At 42.2% G+C, this 25,012-nt stretch overlaps 1 protein-coding gene across 19 annotated transcripts in view; it reads left to right on the top strand.

The window, feature by feature from the left end:
• Per3 (period circadian regulator 3) overlaps positions 1-25,012 on the top strand; it is a 70,430-nt gene that overhangs the window by 18,686 nt on the left and 26,732 nt on the right. For 15 of the 19 annotated variants that reach the window (XM_046424656.1, XM_046424652.1, XM_046424654.1 and 12 more), the window contains 9 exons: positions 107-263; positions 5,970-6,075; positions 6,958-7,086; positions 7,471-7,600; positions 17,528-17,660; positions 18,107-18,231; positions 18,464-18,637; positions 22,937-23,167; positions 24,012-24,676. In XM_046424656.1, coding sequence (XP_046280612.1) covers positions 107-263; positions 5,970-6,075; positions 6,958-7,086; positions 7,471-7,600; positions 17,528-17,660; positions 18,107-18,231; positions 18,464-18,637; positions 22,937-23,167; positions 24,012-24,676 — 1,850 coding nt within the window. The remainder of the gene's footprint in view (positions 1-106; positions 264-5,969; positions 6,076-6,957; positions 7,087-7,470; positions 7,601-17,527; positions 17,661-18,106; positions 18,232-18,463; positions 18,638-22,936; positions 23,168-24,011; positions 24,677-25,012) is intronic. The other 4 variants (XM_046424666.1, XM_046424664.1, XM_046424668.1 and 1 more) reach the window with 4 other exon arrangements.

Raw genomic sequence — 25,012 nt, 5'->3', positions numbered from 1 at the left:
ATTGTTCTCTATTTCAACACTTGAAAAAATTGACAGATGAACAACTTGAAAAGAGCACTTGTAATCAGTGTCTCTAAAGTCACTTTTGTCTTCTCATTTCACGTAGTCTTGAAGTATGCAGGCCATCCTCCCTTTGAACACTCACCCATTAGATTCTGTACTCAAAATGGAGATTACGTCATACTGGATTCCAGCTGGTCCAGCTTTGTGAACCCCTGGAGCCGGAAGGTTTCCTTCATCATTGGTCGGCATAAAGTTCGGACGTAAGTCAATCGGCTTTAATATTTTCTAAACATCTTTTTTACTAAATAATATTCTTTAGCCCACTGACTGCCCCTTGAAGCAGTTGGCACCTGAAGTAAATAATGTCAGACTTAGAGTGTCTTAAATGTCCATTGTTAAGTAAACTCTGGAATATTTGCTTGATGTATTATTATATTGGTCAATAAAAATTTTTGCAGAAATTACCTAACATGATACCTAGAATGTTTGACATGTTAGATGTAAAATGCAGCATACAAAGTTATCTACACCTGTCCTTCTAATTGTGTTTCCGACATACAAACTGAAATAGGGAAAAGAAGATCAGAGGAAATAAAAAATTAATATGGGTTAGGTATGAGTAGAGGAACTAAGGATTTTTTCCCTCTATTTGCTTCTTCTATATTTTAAAGATCTCCATAGCGTGTACAACTTCTTATGTCAGCCTTCTGTTGTCAAATTTTACCTTGTAGTATGTTTTTTGTTTCTGTTTTTAATTTCTTATTCTGGTTTGTTGTATATGACAGAATGTATTACAATTCATATCACACATAGAGCACAATATTTCATATCTCTCGTTGTATACAAATTATATTCACACCATTCGTGTCTTCATGTACTTAAGGTAATGATGTCCATCTTAGTCCACTGTCTTTGGTATCTGTTTTATTAAATCTTGATTTTTAAAAAATCGGATTCTTCACTCTTTCATTTCCTGCCAGCATGACTGACTCCTGTTCCTTGTCCATGCAATGACATCATGTGAATGGATCTGGAGCAACCTGGCTGCCTTTGTCCCTTGAATTTTTTAGTTGACCTGTAGGGTTTTTTGACCTGGCCATCAGTTTCTTTTTGATAGCATAGCTGGAGGTTTTGGGTGGTGGTAGTGGTGGGTGGTGTTTGCTTTTTTAAGGATAGAAAGCATATTTACCTCTGCTTGACATGCTGAAATCAAGAAGTTATGTTTTGTACTTTGGTATACAACTTTGTGTACGTAAGTGTAAAACTAGAATAGCTGGGTGCACGCGTGTAATCCCAGTGGCTTGGGAGGTTGAGGCAGGAGTATTTTAAATTCAACACCAGACTCAGTAACTTAGCAAGGCCCTAGGTAGCTTAGCAAGATCCTGTCTCAAAATAAAAAAATAAAAAAGCACCCCTGGGCTCAATCCCTGGTACCAAAAAAACCAACCAGACCAAAACAAAAACCTGAGAACAGTAGATCTACCAATAAAATGTATTTTATCAGATTTTTTATATGGCAGTGGAGATGGTTCGTATTCCCTTCATGATGAGAAATGTCTTGAGGTTTCCCTTACTGCTTTGTACTCTAGGGTTTGGCCTCTGCAGAGCAGGTTTAGAACCTCAATGGGAGGAATGGGTTCCTTGCTACTCTGAGATTGATTTGTGTTTAAAAATAATTTAAAAGTTTAAATAGGAAATAGAACTACCAAGTGAGTACTGTTTGTGCCAGTGAGAGGGAGACTTTTCTTCTCTCAGTAGGAAACCTATTGGGAAATGAAAATAAAATCAGGTAACTTCTCAGGGCAAATGTGGCGGAAACCCAGAGCAAATAAAATTTTTTTCCTAAAACATCCATCCAGGGGTTGTTGATGGGTCTGTGTCCCCTGCCCCCAGGCAGTGCCTGAGAGAAATCCTAGATTTTTTAGGTCACCCTTTGAGTTTTTTGATAGAATATGTGTGGAATTACCTGATACATAATCAATCCTCAGACTGTTGTCAGCATTTTTAAAAAATACGCCACTGCTTACATCTCAAGACCCAAGATTATATGATGAAAAGAATGTAGAGTCTACAGGTATTAATTTTTCATAAAATAGAGTTGTTCATCATATTTACAAAACTATTTTCAATGCAGTATTCTTTCAAGTATTTAGGGCTTGCCTGCCCTGGTGAGGCACTATGCTAGACCCTGAGAGTGAGAAGGTAAACAAAATATTCTCTCGCCTTCATGGAACCCACATGTGTGTAAGGGGAGAGACAGTAAATAAAAATGGTGTTGTCAGTCCAGGCGCAGTGGCATGCACACTCTAATACCAGCTGATCAGGAGGCTGAGGTAGGAGGATCACAAGTGAAAGCCAGCCTGGGAAACTTGGTGAGACCCTGTGTCAGAAAAAAAAAAAAAAAACAAAGGCTCTGCCATACAGGTAGAATTTAAGGAAGTGTGACCATTGAAATGGGCAGGGGGCTGTGTTTTACAAGAGACCCACCCACATCTCTCTGGGCCCTTCCTGGAAGCTCTGTGGGCAGGGAACTTAGGTCCTGAGACTTCTTATTTTACAGAAAAAACTCATATTCAGCACAATTTTCCTAGAGATTGTAACCAAAAGCTGGGTCCTTGTCCCCATGCCAATTCAATAACTAGGACATGGTTTTAGGAAAAAGAAGTTTTATTGCTTTGCTAGCAAAGGAGGAACACAGGGGACTCCTGTCCCAGAGGCCATGGTTCTCTCCATCAGGAGGAGCGCAGGGATTTTAAAGGAACTCCTCAAGGGTTACATTCCAGGAGTGCTCTGGTAGGGGTCCCAGGTGCCCACCCTGAAGGCATGTTAGGATTCACTTGTTAATTTGGAGATAGATATTCACTTCCTAGATCCTCCACTGGCTTCTTCTTCCTGTAGTGGATGTATTCCAGGACAGTTAACTAGAGGAAGAAAACACTGTCTCCCTAATCTTGTTTAAAAAAAAAAAATTCTTTAAAAAAAAATAAGCCTCAGGGGCTGGGATTGTGGCTCAGCGGTAGATCACTCAAGCGCTCCCCTAGCATGGGCAGGACCCGGTTCGATCCTCGGCACCACATAAAAATAAAGGCATTGTGTTGTGTCCATCTACACCTAAAAAAAAAAATTAAAAAAAAAAAAGCCTCAGAGCATATATTCAGATTATATTAAGAATATAATCATATATTCAGATTTTCAAGCTCATAGTGCACAGAAAGATGGAACATGTTTTGAGTCATGTAAACTTTTTTTTCTAGATAACTAATCATTTATATTAATTCTTGCAAAAGGTGAAGTGGCCACTGTTGTGAGGTCACTTAGAGAAGAAGCAGAAAGTGGAGAGTGAGGCCTGGCCCGCTTTCTTCCTGCTCACTCCCCTGCACACATCCGCCTGGTACTGCTCAGCCGCTTGGCCACCACCTGCAAGTTAATCAGCTGGATTGAAAATAGTCTTGTAGAAATTTTCACAACTAAGAATATTTAAATCTCAGAGTATAAAATAGTCTATATTCTGTTTCCATTTCAGAAATTTACCCAAAAAACAAAATCTAAATACATGTGAAAGATTTTCAAGCTCATAGTGCACAGAAAGATGGAACATGTTTTGAGTCAGATGAACTTTTTTTCCAGATTACTAATCATTCATTTTAATTAATTCATTCTTGTAACACATGTTTTGTGGGCGTCTGCTGTGCACCAGAAACTGTTTTTGGTACAGAAGGTACAGGAGTGAAGAAAGACAAAACCTGGCCCCATGGAGCTTACATGGCAGTGGGAACAGACAGGGAACAGACTGGAGAGCAGTTAATTAGGTGAGGTGCAGCCTGTTGGGTTGTGAAGCAGGGCACAGCACACTGTGCTGTGCTGAGAGGTGTTGATGAGTCGCTGTTTATCATCTAGGTGCTACTGGACACAGAGATGACTAGGGCTGTGCATGATGAGTGAATGGTCCCCAAATGTAGATTTATTGCTGACTACTCTTATGACACTGCTGATATCCTATGATTGTCTGATAATGAAAATAATGATTATTTTCAGTGCAGTATTCTTTCAAGTATTTAGGGCTTGCCTGCCCTGGTGAGGCACTATGCTAGACCCTGAGAGTGAGAAGGTAAACAAAATGCCGATATCCTATGATTGTCTGATAATAATTTCTGCCTTTGTGAGAGTGTTTTAGAGTTTTAGGTAACTAAACTTTATGTACAAGTGGTAAGAAATAGCAGACTGGTGTCCTAGGAAAACAAACACTGGCTCTGAGGTCAGACATGGATTCAGACCCTGGCTTTGCTGCTTCTTGGTTACGTAAATTGGGCATGTTCCCTGGACACTCAATTCCTCCCACTGTATGTGTGCATGCATGGGATGCTGGGAGCAGACCCAGGGCCTCACACACGCTGGGCAAGCTGAAGCTGTCTGCCTCTGATCTACAGCCCCTGACTCTCATCTCACTTTTAAAAGTCAGGAATACCTCCTGCTTCATGGGATGCAGTGAATTAGTGTATTTAATTGGGTAGACCTCATTAGTCCTTGCTTTGCTGAGGTCCCAGGAGGTAGAGCCAGCCATACACGGTGGCAAAGGCATGGACCTTGGGGCTTAGACTCCAGTCCCATCACCCATCCTTGCTTGCCCCTTACCAACTAGGTCACCTGGGAAGGTTGTAATTCCAGTGAATAATATTTACACTCGGAATAGTTCCTGGTACATCATAAGTGTTTTGAGATGGTGATTCTTCTTATTGTATATTATAAAAACTAGTACAATTCTTGTCACAAAGCAGATCCTAAATGTGTTCATTTCGCCTCCTTTTTGTTATCTTTGTTGGCATGTCTGTTGTTCACTATACTCAGTAGTAGATTTTAAATCTGTAGAATTTGAGTATACACGGGCCTGAAAGTAATTTGGTGACAGCCACACCTTCACCATGACTGTGAGTTAGACTCCTGTTAATAGATAGGTTAAGTGATTAGGGGCATCAAACATTAGTTGTTGTTTGGCAAACTTGGGTGTTAAAACTCCTAGAGGAACTTGCTGAGTTAATGTCAAATTTTGAAGCCAGACATTATTGAAGATGTTTTAGAAGCTAAGGAGGCTACTTGTCCAGAGCAGCAAATAAATTATTGCTTTGAACTCCATAGCCTTGGACAGCTTGACTGCATCTGGGAGTCTTTCCATGAGAAGGCGTAGAAAGACACACCCATTTGCAGGCAGCAGCTGTTAATGGGGCCAATTCCATGCCTGGCATGTAATTTTAGATGCCTGCCAGCCTGTACACCTGCTAGCCTGTACGTCTAGTGCACTAGACACCAGTGAGCCTGAACAGCCTAGAGGCGCCAGCTACCTGCAGGAGGGAGACTCACTGTGTAAGTGATAAGGCCCCTACTGTGCCAGTTTCCCTCTTCAAGAACCCTTCCTAAGAATGCATTCTTTTCCCCTATAAAATAAAGGTTGGTGGGCTTTCTCCCTTTGTTAGGCTCAGACCCATCAGGTACTCCTGACTTTTAAAAGTGAGATGAGAGTCAGGGGCTGTAGATCAGAGGCAGACACCTGTCAAGCCCCTGCTTTCATATATTTCTTGTCTCTTTTGTCTTTATTTCTTAATATTATGTTTTCAGCCTTTTATTTCCAGGCAGCCCACACCTCCGTACGGTTACTGATTTCCCTCCCCATGCAGGATGCGGTGGGAGCTACTCGTCACTGATTTTATTTATACATATGGCTGTGATTACAGAAAGATTAGTGCCTCAGAGAAACTTACGAAGCCTGTCAGTGCCTCATTTGTTTCTTGTATTTACTATACCTCTATGAAGAGAATTTTAGCTTCATATTTCCTGTATTTGGAGTCAAGAGTCAAGAGTTGCTTTATAAAAGCACAAACTTATTTTCGAGTAAAATTGTTAAAAATCACTCTGGACTTCATTGTAAATGGATTTAAAATTGCTTGATTCACCCTTTACTTGGCATTTTATAGGAGTCCACTAAATGAGGATGTTTTTGCTACAAGAATAAAAAAGATGAACAGTAATGAAAAAGACATAACAGAATTACAAGAACAAATTCATAAACTTCTGTTGCAGGTAAAGTGAAAAATATTAAAAACCAAACACAAAATTACATAATTGGGTTTCATGTTAGCATTCAATATTAATAAACTCACTTCCTGAACTGTAAGCAAAGAGAAATTTTTACCTCTACATAAATTTTTGTCTTTAGATTAAATTATGCTAACTTTTTTGCTCCTTATTTCATGTGAAATATAGGGAATCCTTTTGGAAAAACGCATTGTAAAACAGCCTACCGAGTCACAGCAGTTGGGCAACAACCTTTCTACCCGAGAGGCACCACCAGCATGTTCAACCTCTCGGTTTTGGCGTATTTTTTTTTTTTTTTTAAATAATCCCAACTTTAAAGGTGAAGGAAAGGGACAGTAAGTTTCAGTATCTGTAGTTATTAGAAGGTAAAAGCAGGAGAAATTGCCTGTTGAAAAGAAATACCAAAGATGGTTTCTACTAGTAAATAAAAATGAGTGTCACATAGATTAGCCCAGTGGTTTTCAAAATGTCTTTGATAAAATCTCTAGGATTTGTGAAGTGTCTGTGAAGTTCTCCAAAAAATGGTGTATATTTAGTTTGTTCTGTTTATACTAAACTCAGCATAAATAAATAGAATTTATTTTCATGTTTTAAAAATTATTTATACTATGCATTTAAAACAATTGCTGTTCCAGAAATATCCACTTAGACTGGGAATCAAGACTTTGCCCTTGACAGTAAATGACAAAGGAGTGTCTTTCTTATCAGCATCCAGGTTAAAAACATCAGCCCCAAAATATCTAATTTAGGATGGGGGATTTCTGAAGTTAATTTTCTGATGATTTTAGAGAAACTCTCAGGTGCTTAATGCTACCATTTGCCATTTATATAGCCAGAGACTCTGAAATTAGGCTTCTTCTCTCTCAGCCTATTCACATGAATACTTCCAGTGGCTATGGGAGCCTGGGAAGCAGTGGTTCGCAGGAGCACCAGGTCAGCGTGGACTCTTCCAGCGAGTCGAGTGGGCATTGCATGGAGGAAGTGCAGAAGGAGCCGGTGCGTGCAGATATGTTCCTGTGCAGGCGCTGGGTGGTCTGTCAGTACTGGGCCTGCACTTGATGACATCTTCGCCCTCAATTGATAAGAGACATTTCAATCCATTTTGATTTGAAAACCTGTAAAAAAAAAAAAACAAAAAAACCAACTTTGGAAGATGATATTTGGATTAATTGTATGCTTTCTAAAAATTAGCATGCTGTAAACTGATGCATTTAAAGTCACATTGGCACCATGTACCATGGCCCATGGGCAGTTGAGTTCAAGCCATGGCTTTTCTTGTTGTGTCTTCAGAGAACCAGAAGTGAACAGTGTTTTGTTTATGTATATTTTCATGTACATATTTATAATATTTGAAACCTGTCTTATCATTCTTTTCCTAAGATGACCTTGAAGCAGGTCTACGCCAGTGTGAACAAAATTAAGAATCTGGGTCAGCAGCTCTACATCGACTCAATGGCCAGGTCGTCAGTCAAGCCAGTGATGGGGACATGCCCAGAGCCCTCTGGTGGTGGTGAGTCAGAGTTCCTGAGGCCTCCCCGAGGGACTGAGCTCTCCTGCAGAGTGTTGCACGGGAGCCTGGAGTATGAAGCCCTGAGCCATGTGGCTGCTTTTCAGCTTTCTTAATTTGCCCAAATGACATTAGTAAAACAGCAATAATGGTGGCAACAGATACTATTCTGAAAGCTAAATGGTATTAAAATGTGGCTCTGATGTATTTTTATTGAAGAATTAACTTTTATGATAATACCTGCAAATTCAAGATTTTCCTATTTCCGTATAAACCAAGAGTTGATTTTTGAATGAAAAACATTGTTTTTTTTCCTTAATACATGCTTACTTTTCTCAAGCATGAGGTAAGGACTACTTCAAAAGAATTGATCAATTGTATTAGTGGCATTATTTTGAAAAGTTAACCTAGTTACATTATATAGCAGAGGAAAGTACTCTGATATAGAAATCACGTCAGATTGACTTTTTAACTTAGCTAACTTTCCCTTCATTTTTTTCCCTGAATGTTAATGTAATTTTGGCAGTCATGATAGATTTTAGTCACCTCAGTGGTATAAATGGTCTCTATCATTGTCAGCTGTAGGCATTTTACATGGTGGGGGTGATACTCAGTCTTCCTAAAGCCAGTAATGAATGACAGTCCAATAGCTGTTTCTCAGGACCTGACAGCATGTATGCCATAAAAAAATCGCAGTGCTCTTCCTCATGTAAAGTCACGGTAGCCTGCCTTAGTTGTTTTGTGCTGCTGTGTGAGGATCTGAGACTGTGTTGGAGGTCAGGAAGGCTAGGAGCAAGGCGTGGCAAGCTCAGAGTCTAGTAAGAGCCCTGTCTCTGCTTTCAAGATGGATCCTTGAAGCCGCGTGCAGTGGCACACACCTGTAATCCCAGTGGCTCAGGAGGCTGAGACAGGAGGATCACAAGTTCAAAGCCAGCCTCAGCAACTCAGTGAGGTGCTGAGCAACTCAGATTCTGTATCTAAATAAAATACAAAATAGGGCTGGGGATGAGAGTCAGTGGTCAAGTGCCCTGAGTTCAATCCCAAGTACCAAGAAAAAAAGAAAAAGATGGGTTCTGGAGTGCTGAGTCCTTCAGAGGGAGGAGCACTGTGTTCTACAGGGACTGAGCTGGCTCCCTCCAGCAGATCTCACAGCGTTGCCCAGGTGGCCTCAAACTCCCAGGCTCAATGATTGTCCTGCCTGAGCCTCCCAAGTTCTCGGACTCTGGGAGCAGAGCACACCGCGTCTAGCCCCTGTGTAGTCATTAATGACAGTCCTAGAGCCCTCGTGATTTAATTGCACCAAAGCCCCACCTCTGATAGTACCACATTGGGGTTTGAATGCCAACCTACAAATCCCGAAGGGTCACTTGCCTTCAGACCATGAAGAGCTCACAGGGTTCTCCCCAGACCTAACAAGGCCTGCCTGTCAGTTTCCCTTCTCACCTTGGCGGAAAGCATAAGAAATGAATAGCAACTTTTTTTTTTTTTTTTTTGTCTTTAGAAAGCACCAGATTCCCTTTCACACTCCTATTTAAGATAAACCAGGATTTAAACTTAAGAAGAAGAAAAAAGAATTTATCTTAAGTTTCATTCTTGCTATATATCATTTCATGTGTCTTTAAGACCTTTGGGGACGTCTTAAAGTTAACATTTCTAAACGTTTTCTTCATTGTCTGGTCCAGTCTGTCCTGCTCCCTGCTGCCTTGACCTAGGATCTCATTATTAGTGTCACAGTTTTGTATCCTGACTTCTGTATTTCATCTCATTTCCAAGCAGCTTCCTGTCTCACCTCCCGCACTGTCCAGTTTCTTATTACTGTATTGGTCTGGTGACCCCATCAGAACTCTCAAACACTGTAGACAGGCAGACCACAGCTTTTCATCATTTACATGCCATCACATAAGTGACAGGCAGTCTCTCTGCTCACCTGCCGCTTTGGAAACAAATGTTGCTGCTCTTAGACGTTTCACTGACAGCACATGCAGATGTGACTATGGGGGAGGGCGGCCTGTCCCCATTTGGTGTAGCTTTGGAGAACAAATGCCTTTTAAGGATCCTGGCTTTTATTAACATTCTAAGATCCACTGGTTTAAAGAGCTGTAAAAACCTTTCATGGGGCTGGTGTTGTGGCTCAGCGGTAGAGTACTTGCCTAGCACGTGTGAGGGCCTCAGCACCACATACAAATAAAGATGTTGTGTCTGCAGAAAACCAAAAAATAAATATTAAAAAAAAATTCTCTCTTTAAAAAAAACAAAAACAAAAACCTTTCATTGCTGTTTATTTGAGAGATACCAGGATGTGATTCAAGAATGTTGCAATTTAAATGTTAGAACTTGAATAGAGGACTACACCAACAAGAAGGAAGGTGTGCAGTGACCCTGGTACATGTTCTCTATAGTGTGCCAGAACCAAAAAGAACTCAAGTTTTGAGTTTATACTTTTATGTTTCTTACAAGGGCAAATAATGCTTTAAAATAGAATGAGAAATGAGATTTTAAAAGTCCAAATGGGGGAGGGGGGCAACTTTGTCAGCCACGCACACAGATGTCAACTGCCAGAGGCCTGATTGGTTCTGCGTGTCTGACTTGGAGCAGTGCCTGAGTGAGAGCAGGGGGCCCACAGGTGAAGCTGCCTAGGAGGGGCTTCCAGGCTCTGCTCAGGGTTGTGGGAACAGATTCAGCACTCCAAACTCACTATGGAAGACAGACAGCAAGTTCATGACCTTTCTTGACCCCATCAGAGTGCTGGTGTGCCAAGGTTACAGGACAGTCAGCATACCTAAAATCTAAGGCGAGACTTGTGCTTTCAGGGAGGAGTGAGGTGCAGGTGCTAGATTGGGTGCACTGGCTTCCAGCAGCTTGCTGGAGGTGGACCTTCCTGAGTCATGAGCAAAGGGAAGACCAAAAGCTGGAAGTGGAACACATGTAGAAAAAACAAAGCAAAGCAAAAACCTTGCAAACCAGCTGTCCCTGGAAGCATAAAGTGTAGTTAGCATGATCTGAATATGGATTTATATCCATAAAACCATAACAACAACAAACACGAATCTAGTCTAAAATTTAATAGGGTTAATTCAGAGATAGGACTTTCAGAAGGAAAGGCCCAGTCTATACTGTCCTATACAGGTAGTCAGTGTTCAGCAAAAATGTATGAAGCTGTTGAAAAGCAAGAATAAAAAAATCCTCCCAAGAGATAAAGCAGTCACCAGAACAAGGCTCAGCCTGTGGCTCTGAAGTGCACCTGACAGGTCATAAAATAATCCCAGCACTAACCCAAGGCTGGAGGCCACAGGGGCCAGTGTGCAAGCCCAGCATCAGGGTGGGACGGACATCAGGACCACCTGAGACACTGCACACCCTAGTGCCTGTTTTCCTACTGGCTTGTCCCACAACTTAAAAAATATCAAGTAAAGTGACTGAGTTAAAAGGGAATGAAGTTAAGTTTTGCATACTTTGGGGAAGAGTGCCAGAGATGAAGAAGGCCTTTCACCCGCACATCAGGGGAAGAATCAATAAACTCCAAGACAGCTGACTTCAGAAGTTACTTAAACTGACACAGAAACAGAAAACAGCATCCTAAGGATCTGGGAACAATGTCAAACTAACATATGTTCAGTTGGAATTTCAGAAGAAAAAATGGTCAAGAATTTTCCATGGATACAAAATATACTAAGTAAGATAAAATTAAAAAAAAAAAAATTAACCTGGGCATTTTATAGTGAGACTGCTAAGAATAAAACTAAAGAGTACGTATTGAAAATAGCCAGAATAAAAAGAATGAAAATCACATATAGACCCAAAGAAAAGAATCACAGTAGACATTCCTCCAGAAACCAAGCACACTAGAAAGACAATAGAGTGACATCTTCAAAGGAAAAAGCTGCCCACACAGAATTCTATATGGAGTGAAAAATCTCTTCCAGCTATGAAAACAACATAATGATCTTCTCAAACAATAATTGTAGGAATTTATGTGCTAGCAGACTCATTCTGTAGGAAATGCTAAAGGAATTTCTTAAGGTAGAAGGAATAGGATACAAGACCCCCACCCCAAAACATACAACAACAAACTTGGGTCTACACCAAGAAGTGAAGGGCACTGAAAACAGAATAAAAGAAGACAAACTTTATTTTTAATTGCACTAAAAGATAACTGACTAAAGCAAAAATCATTCTGCACTTACAGCATATATAAAAGTGACATATATGACAGTAATACCACAAAGATGGGGAGGGTTAGGACAACACTGTTGCAGGATTTGTATACCTGAAATAGTATTGTTTGAAGATAGATATTGGGTATTTAAGGATTGATATATTAGAAACTTTGTGATAACAATTTAAAATATTTTTAAGCAAATATAAATAATAAGTCAGGGGCTGGGGTTGTGGCTCAGTGATAGAGTGCTCGCCTAGTACATGTGAGGCCCTAAGTTCAATCCTCAGCACCACATAAAAATAAGTAAAGATATTGTGTCCAACTACAACTAAAAAATGTATATGAAAAAAATAAATCAATAGAAGAAATAAAATGAAATTTAAGAAGCAACCCAAAATGAGGGGCTAGGGTGGTGGCTCAGTGGTAGAGTGCTCGCCTCGCACGTATGAGACCCTGGGTTCGATCCTCAGCACCACATACAAAAGTAAACAAGTGAAATAAAGTTGTGTCCAACTACAACTAAAAAATAAAAAAAGAAACAACCTAAAATGAGACAAAAAAAAAGGAGGAAAGAAACAAAACCCAGCAGAATACATAGAAAACATGAGCAAGATGGTACACTTTAACCCAACAACTTCAGTAGTCACATTCAATATGATCTCAGAATACCAGTTAAAAGTCCTATCAGGTAAAAGGATCTTGTTGCATGTTACCTGTTGGAACGCACTTGAAAGCTGGGTGCAGTGATGCGTGCCTGTAATCTGGGCAACTCTGGAGGCTGAGGCAGTAGGATCACAAGTCTGAGTCCAGGCTGGGCAACTTACTGAGACCTTGTCTCAAAATAGAAAGGCCTGGGAATGTGGCTCAGTGGTAGAGCATCCCTAAGAAAGAACCCATGTTGAAAATAAAAATATAAGGTAAAAACAAAAGGTTAGAAAAGACGTCATGCTAATGTAAAAAGAGAAAAAAAGAAAAACAGTTTGGAAAGCTACATAAATATCATACAAAGTAAAGGTGGGAGAAAAATTTTTTTTCCAGGGTTACAGAAAGAGATTGCATGACGATAAAGGGTTTATTGTCCAAGAATGCGGAATAGTCCATATGCACATGTTTACACACCTAATGAGAGAACTGCAAGACACATGAAGCAAAACCAGTGATAGCTGGGGGCTTGAACACCCTGCTCTGAGATAGAGGAGGAAGACAGAAAACAGGTGAAGACGTTAAGGATCTGAGTGACACCTCAGGACTGAACTAATTCACTGTGCAGCAGCAACATAAATCGTTTATTTTTCTCAAGGATATGTGGAACATTCATCAAGATAAACCATATTCTGGGTCCTAATAAAAACTTAACAATTTTTAAAAAACAGAAATTGGGCTGGGGTGGTGGCTCAGCAGTAGAGCGCTCACCTAGCATGTGCAAGGCCCTGGGTTCAATCCTCAGCACCACATAAAAATAAATAAAATAAAGGTATTGTGTCCAACTACAACTTTTAAAAAAATTTTAAAAAACCCAGAAATAATCCTAAGTATGTTCTCTGACCATCATGGATTAAACTAGAAATCAGTAATGAAGATACCTAGAAAATCCCCCAAAAGTTAGAAATTAAGTAATAGACTTCTCACTGACCCAAAGACAACATAAAATATGTGGGATCTACTTAAACCAATGCTTAATGGATATTTACAGCATTAAATGTTTATATGGAGAAAAGAAGAATGATCTCAACTCAGTAACCAACCTTCTCCTTAAGAAATGAGAAAAAGAACAAATTAAATCCAAAATAAGAAAGAAGGAAAGAAATAAAGACCATCTAGATATCAGTGGAATTGGAAACAGAAAAAGAGAAAAAAAAAAAAGCAAATGAAAGTAGTAAATTTTTAGCTTAAAGAATGAAAGAAGGGAAGTCCATACACATTGGGTTTTATCAGAATTGAGAACTCATTTTTTGAAAGATACTGATAAGAAAATGAAGAGATAAAATATTTTCAAATTATACATACAATATAGGACTAGTATCTGGAATACATAAATAACTCTTAAAACTCAACAACAATAAAAAGATGAACAACAATTTAAAAATAGTAAAGAGCCAAGCGAGATGGTCCACGCCTGTAAATCCAGTGGCTCAGGAGGCTGAGGCAGGAAAACTGCAAGTTCAAAGCCAGCCTCAGCAACTTAGGCCTAAAGCAACTTAGCAAGACCCTGTCTCAAAAAATAAAACGGGCAGGGGATGTCTCCGTGGTTAAGTGCCCATTGGTTCAATTCCCAGTACCCCCACCATCACCAAAAAAAAAAAATAGTCAAGAGATCTGAACAGTTTTCCAAAACACATAGACAGCAAATTGCATATGAAGAATTCACAACCTCATTAGTCATTAGACAAAAAGAAAATAAAACTATGTGAGCTCCTACCACAAACCTATTAGAATGGATCAATTAAAATGAGAAAATCTGACAGTGTTAAGTGTTGGCAAGGATGCAGAATAATCAGAACACATATGACTGGGCAAAATGCAAAATTATACAGCCACTTGGAAGAAGTTTGACACTTTTCTATGAAATTAAGCATGTTCTTACCATATAACCTGGCAATTCCATTTTAATTCTTGACCCAAATGAAGTAACCTAAGTTCACACAAAAAACCTGTACAGGGATATTTACCACACTGGACGCAACCCACTTGTCATTCAATAAATGAATGAATGACTAGTACATCCACATGATGGAATATTACTCAGCAGTGAAGAGGAATGGACCTGATGTAGGCAGAAGTGTAGATGAATCCTGACTACATTTTGCTGAGTAAAAGAAGGCAGAGCCAAAAGGTTATATATTGTGCAGTTCTTTTCTGGAATGCTCTAGTTATTTGCATAGGGAGTATGTTCCAAGACTCCTGGTGGATGTCGGAAACCACTGATTGGTACTGACCCCATGTAGTATACACTATGTTTTCCCCATATGTGCGTACTTATAAGTTTAATTTATAAATTGGGCAGAGTAAGAGATTAACAACAATAATTAAATATGTATAATATGTTAGAATAAAAATTATATGAGTGTCCTTTCTTGTGATGATGTGCGATGATAGTGTCTAAGTGAGCAGATGAAGTGAGGTGAATGACGTAGGCATTGTGACATAGTGTCAGTCTACTACTTACCTTCCCAATAGAACTCAGAAAGAGGATCATCTGCTTCTGGTGTCCTGGATCTCTGAGCCCTGACGATGTCAAATGGGTAGCATATTCAGTGTGGATATACCAGACAAAGTTGTAAATCACATCCCAGGTGGAATGGAGCATCACGATCCTCAGAATAGTGCACAATTCACTGCTTGAGAATCATTTATTTCTGGAACTTTCTCAGTTCCTGGAAACTGCGGTTGACTTTGGGAACTGAGATCACAGAAATTGAGACTGCAGATGAGGGCGGATACGTACTAAGGTTGGGTGGGGAAGGATTTGGCTCCAAAGGGGCAGCTAGGAGAGTTCTAAATGATAGGAGTATTCTGTTGGTTACTGTAGCAACTGAGGCACGGCTCCATATCAGTTGGTGAAGACCCATTGAGGCCCCACCCCAGAATGTAGGGAGAACCTAACCTGGTAGGCCAGCTGTGACAAACGAATCGGTGTTTCAATTGAATGGTGTAAGCATGCAGAAGGAGATAGGGAAGAAAGGAGCTGGGTAGCTTTTGAAAACAACATTTTCAGTGGATACTCTAGAGCTAAACACAAAATGCTAACATGCACCAACACTGGACTCCAAATGGTTTATTTCTTTCTCATTAGAGCAATTCTTTTTTGGAGGGAGAGGTATTGGGGATTGAACTCATTCACCACTGAGCCACATCCTCATCCCTATTTATATTTTTTTACTTTGAGAAAGGGCCTCACTAAGTGCTTTAGGGTCTCGCTAAGTTGCTGAGGCTGGCTTTGGACTTGAAATCCTCTTGCCTCAGTATCCTGAGCTGCTAGGATTATAGGTGTGTGCCACTGTGCTTGGCTACCAGTGCAATTCTGAAGCTGATTTATATGTAAACTGGGGTTGAACAAATTGGTGAATGTGATACAAATAAGGATAACGATACTCCTCACTATCATAGAAGTTTCAGATAATTGGAAAAGGAGTGCTAGAATGAACTCTGTGATCATGTTGGCTTAGAGATAAAGACATTAGGAGGAACTTGGGCATTTTTGTCTAATGGATGGATGGACATACATACAGATGGACAGACAAGGGTCGGTATACGAACATACTTACCAGTTCTGATTGTCGAGGATCCACAAGCAAGGACACATGTGGCCAGATCTTGGTTTCCAATGTTTTTCTAACAAAAAGAACCAAGGCCGGAAAGTAAGGAAATGTTCAAAATAAAATAGAGGGATGTGTCAGAAGGTCACAGAAGACAATTTGAAAGAGCTGCCAGTTTGGCCCAAACTGTAATAATTGGAGCAAAAAATACATAATGATAGTGTCGGATCCTAATCCAGCAAACAAAATAGAAGCCAAGAGTCTATAGTGATCAACGACTGGATGAATAAATGAAGACTAAAGAACTGTCACAGAATGCAGTAGATGGAGAGGTGACCATGACATTAAGTGTGAAGACCTAAACAGAAAAATTAAACTTATCAGTGTAAACTGGTAAAAATGCAGATGAACTCTGTATGACAGTTGACCACTGTTTCATTGTGCCTTCTGTGTTTTGGTCATTTGATGATGGTGTACCTAAGGTAGGACAGTTAGTGGAAGCTGGGTCAGAGGTATGTGGGAACTCTGTACTGGTTTTGCAGCTCTTAAGTCTAAAATTTCAAAGTTAAAAAGAAGAAGTTACACAGGTGGTCATTTTTCCAGAATGGCGCTGAGGACAGGGAAGCTCTCCAGGCCAGTGAACATGGCCTTTGCTAGTGGAAGCAGCATTGACATGGCCTCCCTGCAGACAGTGTCTGACACAGGCTGTCTGCTCCTCCTGGAACCCACTCCCGTTCTTGGTTCCCATGACCCCCTGCTGGGCAGGTGTCTCCTCTCTCTGGCTGTTTCTCAGTCACCTTTCTGGCTCATTCCCCTCTACAGCAAGTTGAAGTTCCTAGAGCTCAGGCCTAGGGCCTCTTTTCTCTCTACACCTGCGCTATGCCGCATGGTAGCCACCAGCCACATTGGATAAATACAATGAAAATTTGGTTTCCATCAGTTGCTCTAGCCATATTTCAGGTGACAGTTTGGTGACTCCCATATTGGGCACACGGACAAGAGTCTACTCGTCATTGCAGAGGCTCTGTTGGACATGGGTCCACAGGCAGCACTGTGTACTTCACACTGCAGCCCATGAGAAACGCAGTGATCAGCCGTCCCCCTCAGCCCTGCCACGACCAGCAGCCGTGCCTGTGTGCAGTGGCCTGCCCTCGCAGGGCAGCGTCTGACCCGCGGCACAGTGTTGTCAGCTTGGCATCGCGCAGCTCCCATCAGCCTTTCACCTCCCAGTTCATTGATAATTCTTGTCTGAAACATGTTTCACTCCTCATTTTTAAAAATAGCAATATTATCATTCTGTTGTAATGTGCTGTGCACCTTATTGTATTCGCATTGTTATGTAGCATGAATATCTTTTTGTCAGGGCGTTAAGATCTGAGCTCATTTTAATAGCTGCATAGTATTATAGGTGCATAATAATGTATGTCATAAAAGTACTATGATTTAATTTTGCTGATTTTCTTAACTGCATGCTCAGTATTTTATCTGCACATACATTCTTTCATTCTCTTCCAGATGAACAGAAGACCTCTTCTTCCTCCCCGACACTGAAAAATAAATGCATGTGCACTGAGTTTTGTGAGGATTTGAGGAAAGACCAGCACAGCTCATCATATCAACAGATGAACTGTATTGACAGTGTCATCAGGTGGGAGACACACGCTCTAATGGCACGTTGGCTTTTTCCAAATACATACGTTGTCCCTGCGGAATCCTTGTTAGATTTCTGACAGCTGTCCTGTCTTGATTTCATATTAGAAATTAGTAGATATTTATGGGGTGCTTACTGCACGCAGTCCACAGTACACTGAATATCACAGAGTATGCAATTAGATGACGTCCCTCCCCTGAAGGAGCATGGGGCAGCTGGAAGACGAGATCTGAGCTTCTCAGAGTTGGGTGGGTTAGGATGTGGAGTCAGTCCAAGTCCATGGTAGATGAGCAGTCCCAACCCAGCAGTCCAGGCCAGGGCACATGGGGAGACTCCAAAGAGGAAAGGACAAAGTATCCCAAACAAGTGGCACAGGAGAAGCAGAGGTGGGAAGGCTCAGCAAGGGGACAGGCAGAAGCTGTGGCCTGCTCCTGTTGTTGCAGGTACCTAAAGAGCTACCAAATCCCAGCTCTGAAAAGAAAGTGTGTGTCCTCCACAAACACCATGGCTTCGTCATCAGAAGAGGAGAAGCTGAGCCACCAGGCAGACGACACCCAAGCAGTGCAAGGTGACGGGGCTTCCGTGTCTGCACTGAGGGAGCCGTCCCGAGCTGCCTGTCGCGTCTCTGCCTTCTTGCCTTTCGCTCTTTCACTGTAATCATGAGACCCTCGTTTCAGGTCTCTTCTTTATGGCCAGGAGGCTTTAATTCGTCAGTTACCAACTTTGTAAGCTGTTTGTCTTTAGCATAAGCTTCCCACTGGGAGTCTTCCTTTCACTGTTGGTTTCTCGTGTCTCACCAGCTGTGGCACAGACCCCTGCCATGCCTCAGCCGAAAGTACCCACAAATGGACGGCCCACCGAGGCTGAAGCAGACCCGGCCGGAACCCTGTCCACTGCCACACTGAGCCTGGGGTCAGGCACCAGCCAGTGCAGCTACAGCAGCACCATCGTCCATGTCCCACCCCCAGAGCCAGGTGCCACCTTTACCTTCACTGAGTCATTGATACTATTTGCTTAATTCTAACTTTAGAATTAGGAATAGTTGCCCTTCTTTAATTCAGTCAAGGTAGTTTGAAGTGTCACCATAAAATTGTTTGGGTGACACATCTCAGGCTGTGTTTCCTAGCTGGCACTGATGGGCACCGTCCGTGTGTTTACCCTCAGCCTCCTCAGCATTCGCTGTTGGCGCAGCATCATTCCATTGACTTTCAGAGAAGGTGTCCATTTCCCACCTTGGAACATGTCCTGCGAGGTCTGTCATGGGTACATGCACGTCTGTGTTGATGGAGAAGTTAGGAGTAGAACAGATTGAAAACTTTCCTTAACAGCATGATTATATGGTGGATTATTCTGATCTTGTTCTTTCTCTTCTGTTCCCTCCTGTTCTCTTGACCTTTTGATAGCTCATAAAGACGTAGTAGATGACATGGGGACAGGTCTGTCACACTGGGTTTTCAGGTACCTTAATTTGTCCTTGCTGGTCATCATGGAGGCTCGCCAGCCCATGCTGAGCTGCTCCTGTGCCTTTTCTTCTTGGTCTTGGATGCATCTTGCCCTTTGGGTTCTCTCAGCAGCCCGTCAGCTGGAGCGTGGTGGGCAGAGAGCTGTCGTTGGTGGAGAAGGGAGATTGGATTATTTGCTGCTTAGCCAAAGATAAGTGTTTTCCTAGAGCTGAGGCAGGCCCCCAGGACAGGAGCAGGGGCACATTTTTAGTGCATCTTTTCATCCTACTTTGGGATCCTACAGGGTGTTTAATTTCCCACCACCAGGCCCATGCAAGGTGGGGAGGGTTTCAACCAATAAGAACCTTTTTATTTTTTTATTTATTTATTTTTTACCGTATCACTGTGCTTTTGGTACTCTGGTCTTCCGTTACCATTTTGAAAGCATTCATACTAAAATCCATCTGCTTTCATTTAAAGAAATATTTACAGATGATAGTTTTTTTTCCTGATCTTAAACCAGTATCAGTGACTGCAAGGCCACATCTGTGTTCCAAGGTGAGCAAGCAGAGTCAGCTCATGTGTTTTAAATTGTGGTGGTCATACGCTGACCCTAGTAATGTGCTGGGTCTGAAGACTGTGATCACAGGAGCATTTCCTTGTCGTTGCATGTGTGGAACAACCCAGGTATAACTGGTGAAGCAGGCCAGCTAGCCCAGAGGCCTGTGGCCTGTGAGTGGCAAAGTGAGAAAGTGTTTCCCAAGAGCCATTCCCACCATAGGACCTGTAGCAGGGACCAATTAAGATGGAATGTGAAATAGAGATGACTAAAAAATCACTCCATGTGTTTGTTTCTAGTATTGGGGATTGAACCCCAGGGCATTGTACCACTGAGCTACATCCCAGCATTTTTTTGTAGCTGGGATTACAGGCATGTGCCACTGTGCCTGGGTGCCAATCCATAAATTGAAATAAAACTTTCAAAATGCTCATATCCAAAAGAAGGGCTGGGCAAGAAAAATAAAGTAATGAAAACAGAAAAACAACAGAAACAGAAAAATCAAATACATAATAAAGTAATAGCTTTAAATCTAATTATGATCAAAATGACTTAATAGACTAAATGCTACAAGAAAGAGGCAAAGATTGTCAGAACAGATACAGAGATCAGCAGCCAACCATATCCTTCCCAGTGCTGTCATCAATCTGCAGTTGAAACAAACTCACAAGTACACGGGGAATGAAGGAATGGGAAAGACGATGCCATTGGGCAGTAGGTGGAGGAGGCCTGCGGTGCTTGCACAGGGCAGGACTGGCGCCCTGTGGTGATGCCACAGCCAGGAACGTTCACTAAGTCAAGAGCTTCTGAAGATAGGCAGTAGAGAAACGCCTCCGTGGTCAGAGTGAGAACCTGAGCAAAGAGGTGAGCTGAACAACATGCCCGCCACCTCGCCCTAGCTGATCTGCCAAGAACCTGGTGCCCGCTGACCACGTAATGTACATGTAAGGACAGGGTGCTCACGGGCCTGTAGAGCAAGTGGGGCTGAGATGTAAGTCTCAAATGTGAAAGGGTCCATGAAATATATACTGTGCTTCCTGGGAGAGGGTGAATTAAATCAAAAATCACTAATAAGATATGGAAACCTGAAAGTTTGGAAATTAAAGAGCACATTTCTATATAATCCTTGATTCAATGATGAAATTACAAGGAAATTAGAAAATAGTTCAAAATCCACAATAATGGAAGTATATATAGCACATCAAAACCTGTGCAATACAGCTACAGAAGAACTTATAAGACTAGGAGCTTTGGGGGGCTGGGGTTCTGGCTCAGTGGTAGAGCACTTGCCTGGCATGTGTGAGGCCCTGGTTCGATCCCCAGCACCACATATAAATAAATAAAATTAAAAGATCCATTTACAATTAAAAAATATTTTTTAAAAAAGATTAGTAGCTTTAATTGTTAATACTACAGAAGAAAGATCTCAAATCAGTGATCCAAAGTTCCATTTTACTAAAAAAAAGAGCCGAGTAAACCCACAGGAGAAGGAAGGAAGTGATAAAGATAAAAGCAGAAGTCAACAAAATAGAAAACAGGCATCAATTGAAACAAAACTAGAAGCAGTTTCTCTGAAAAGATGAACAAAATTCATCAAGCCCTGTGCTGGCCGTGGCGCCTGACTCTTCAACTTCATAATCTTAAATCAGGTGGTGCAAATCCTCCAACGGGTGGTGTTGCTCCAGGTTCCTGGAATCTTCTAGTCTTCTGTCCCTGCAGGTGATAGGCGCTCCTCAGTGTCTTGATGTGGGTTGTATTTTTATTTTCCCGCTGCTGCACAGGAGTGTTGATGTTTGATGGGATGCCAGGTACTATAAGGCAGACCAGATAGTTTGTATTCCTTTGAGTAGTCTTAAGCTTTGTTATCAGAGGTGAGTTACCTGGAAACAGACTGACCCTTCAAGCTTTGCTTTCACAGTTTGGTAGGCAGGAGCAAAGCAGTGTGTGGTGCGGGCCTGATTTTGCTCTGGTGCCAAGAAGAGGTCTTTCTGAGTCCTTGTCTCCTGACTGATGGAAATAGTGCTATTCTGGGATCTTTGGTTCTCTTTCCCTTGTGTTTCAGGAGGTTCCTTCTGCACACAACTATACTGTTGAGTGTTCCCCCAAATGGTCTGGGGGCTGGCTGTCACTCTGAGGACCCTCTCTCCCTGCGACTCTTGTCTGCTCCTCTCCTGAAAACCCTGCCCCTCATCTCAGCAGCCCTCCACCTGCCCCTCCACTCCAGGCAGTGAGCTGGGGCAGTCCTCAGGGTCACTGTCCTTCCATCTGGAGGTCGGCCTCAAAGCCATGTTTCATATGGTCCATTCATTGTCATTGTTTCAGGCAGGAAGGTAAATCTGGTCCCCTGTCTGCTGAGCTGATTCAGACCAGCTAGGGCCCCCTGGTGGGAGTGGCACAGGGCCAAGCCCACCTAGGCCACCGGATGCTCCCCAGCCCCAGAGGGTGTTGGGGAGTCCACCAGAGTGCCCACCACAAAATATTTTTTTTAATTTTGTTTTAGTTGCTGATGGACCTTTAATTAATTAATTAATTTTTATGTGGTGCTGAGAATCCAACCCAGTGCCTCACACATGCTAGGCAAGCGTTCTGCCACTGAGCCACAACCTCAGCCCCCCAAATTTTTTTTTGAAAGAAGTAATTTTTAGGAGTACACACCCTGTGGGTGGCAGCTAAGATGGAGCCCTTGCAGCGTCCAAGCACAAAGTGACTGTGCAGCAGAGCTCTCCACCATGTCGCGTGGGAAGGGAGCGAGCTGCGGGCTTGTGGGCACTTGTGCCTTGGGGCAGGTGGGGCCCACAGGAGAGAGGGGGCATTGGGGCTCGCACTTGTTCCTGTGTGCATAAAGAGCTGGGTGATAGTAAGGCAGTGGCTTCCTGAGGGGGACGAGTGAGAAGCAGGAGGTAGTGGGCAGACAGTGGACAGGGTGGGGAGAGCTCACTAATACCTTTATGATACTTGCTGGTTTTTTAATCACCTGAGGATATTACCTGTTTGAAAAATAAATACAAAGATTAAAAAATGTTTTAAAGAATTCAGGGAGATAGAAAAAGCATTCATGATAAAATCAATTAAAGAAACATGAACTGATTATCATAATCTGTAAAGTGTGTATATATTTGTTTATAAGGAAAAATAAGAATTTTTGTGCTAGACTGGTGAAGTTTTTTATATTCTAGTGTTATAATAATGTGTATAAAATTGTTGAAATAATAAATGAATGAATAGAAATAATTGACAAGAACTACAATTAAATCTGTCTTGTTTCACCTCAGCAGAGGATGCTGCCCTAGGATATGAACCCTGGACCCTAAACACCCAGCCAGCTCCTTTCACTGCAGAAGAATTCAAACATGTAGGGCTCACAACCGCCTCTCTGTCAGCCCACACACAGAGAGAAGAACAGGATTATGTGGACAGGTTCCGGAAAAAGATCTTCTCCTCGCCCTATAGCTGCTATCTTCATTGCGAAAGCAGCAGCAAGGCCAGACGCTCCTGTGTTCAAGGTGGTTACATTAAAACATATATTCCACTTATTCCTGAGGCTGATAAAGCCATACAGGTGCCGCTGTCCCTCAGGGTTAGCCGGGATGGGCTCCAGGACCCACCCTGGCAGGTCCCCACCTGAAAGGTGCCCAAGTCCTAAGGCAGAGGGTTGCCACACCTGCCACATTCTCATCTCTTAGTTACTGTAAAGCCTGGGACAATGTCAGTGGTTCTTTTACTGCATTGTTTAGGGAATACTGACAAGGATGGTGAGTCTGAACATATTCAGTACACATGCAGATTTTTTTCTGATATTTTCCATCTGTGTTTGACTCTATTGATGTGGACCCTGTGGATATGGAGGGCCAACTTCCAGAGAGATGGCATGAGCTCTTGGGGTTGTGCTTGAAAGAGTGATGCTGAAGTAAATTCCCTTTTGTCAGTAATTTACTTAGGATATGAGATCTGAGTATTGATTTTTATAAGAAACTAAAGAGATGCTAAAATAAGCTTATTTATTTTTTAAAAAACAAATTTGTAGTTGTTGGTGGACAGAATGCCTTTATTTTACTTGTTTCATTTTCACATTGTGCTAAGGATCGAACCCAGTGCCTCACACATGCTAGGCAAGTGCTCTGCCACTGAGCCACAGCCTCAACCCCAAGCTTATTTTATAGTAATAATTTTTACCCAGAATTTTGTTCATCTTTTTAGAGCTACTTTTTGCTGTCTCTGAAGTAGACATACTTAATATTGGCAAGTGTTCATTCCTTTATAATCTATTTACAATTACCTGTACCTGCATTCTCTTCCCCTTCTTTCAGTTTAATTTTCCATAATATGCCTCCATCTTTATCCTTTCAGGAGATTTCACTTCCAAGCAGAGCAGGTTAGCAGGATGTAGAAAGGGGAAGCACAAACGAACGAAGCCACCAGTGCCCTTGGGCAGTAGTAGCTCCAGTGACAGCTTCTGTTCCCAGGCTGGGGGACCTCTTCAGGATGTGCTGCCCTGGTGCCCTTCCACCCCGTCTTCTGCCTGTGCCTCGGGCTTGGGGTTCCCAGCTGCTGTGATGGTTCCCAGCCAGTCCTCTTACCTCCTCCCAGCTTTTCCCCTGCCAGCCTGGGGAGCTACACCTGAATGTCCACCTAAGCCACCTGTGTCCAGTGGCCTGCAGCATCTGCCTGCTCTCCCTTCCCTGCACGTGGATACTTTGATGACCTTTTTTTTGCACGACCCCCATATCTGTCCTCTGTGGTCACCATCATTCTCTCCATATCCATTCTTGGGAGCCACAGACTCTTCTGAAATTCCTCCCTGGGTATCAGCAATGGCTCCAAATCTGGAACTACCTCCTTCAGTCAACAGTGGGAGGGTGGAGGAAAAATGGGAGATGCAAAAGGAAGAGCACCTGTTCATCAGTTCTCAGAGCAGCTCACCACTGCAGCTAGACCTACTCCATGAAGATGTGCCCGAGTCTCCTGAGCCTCCAGACGCAGTGAGAAGGGATGCTGGCCCTGAGGCCACAGATGTAAGTGATGCAGCTGTCAGCACACACCTACCGTCTGGCCTAGGCTCAACACTGATGTCCTCTTAGTTGTCTCTCTTGTCTATGGCCAAGGCTAAGCTTTGCTCCATGTGGCCTGCAGTGGGCCTCTGACCCCATGGAATGTCCCTTGTCTTGTTTTGGTCCTCATCTGACCTCAGCTAACCCTTGCTCCACAGAGCCTGCATGGGCCTCCTGACCCCATGTGGGTATCAGGACTGGTCCTCAGGTGCTTGATGAGATCTCTTTTGTAAAGGGCCATCTTTCAAGTTTTCTTTGTGAACCAGGTTCCCTGCACCCTTTAAAATTTGATATCCAGGT

The sequence above is a fragment of the Marmota monax genome, unplaced genomic scaffold, assembly GCF_021218885.2.
Source record: "Marmota monax isolate L192 unplaced genomic scaffold, Marmota_monax_Labrador192_F-V1.1 WCK01_AAM20220418_F8-fsc00080, whole genome shotgun sequence".
NCBI classification, from domain to species: Eukaryota; Metazoa; Chordata; class Mammalia; order Rodentia; family Sciuridae; genus Marmota; species Marmota monax.
Note: the sequence above shows the minus strand (reverse complement) of the source record. Positions and strands in the feature narration are given on the sequence as shown.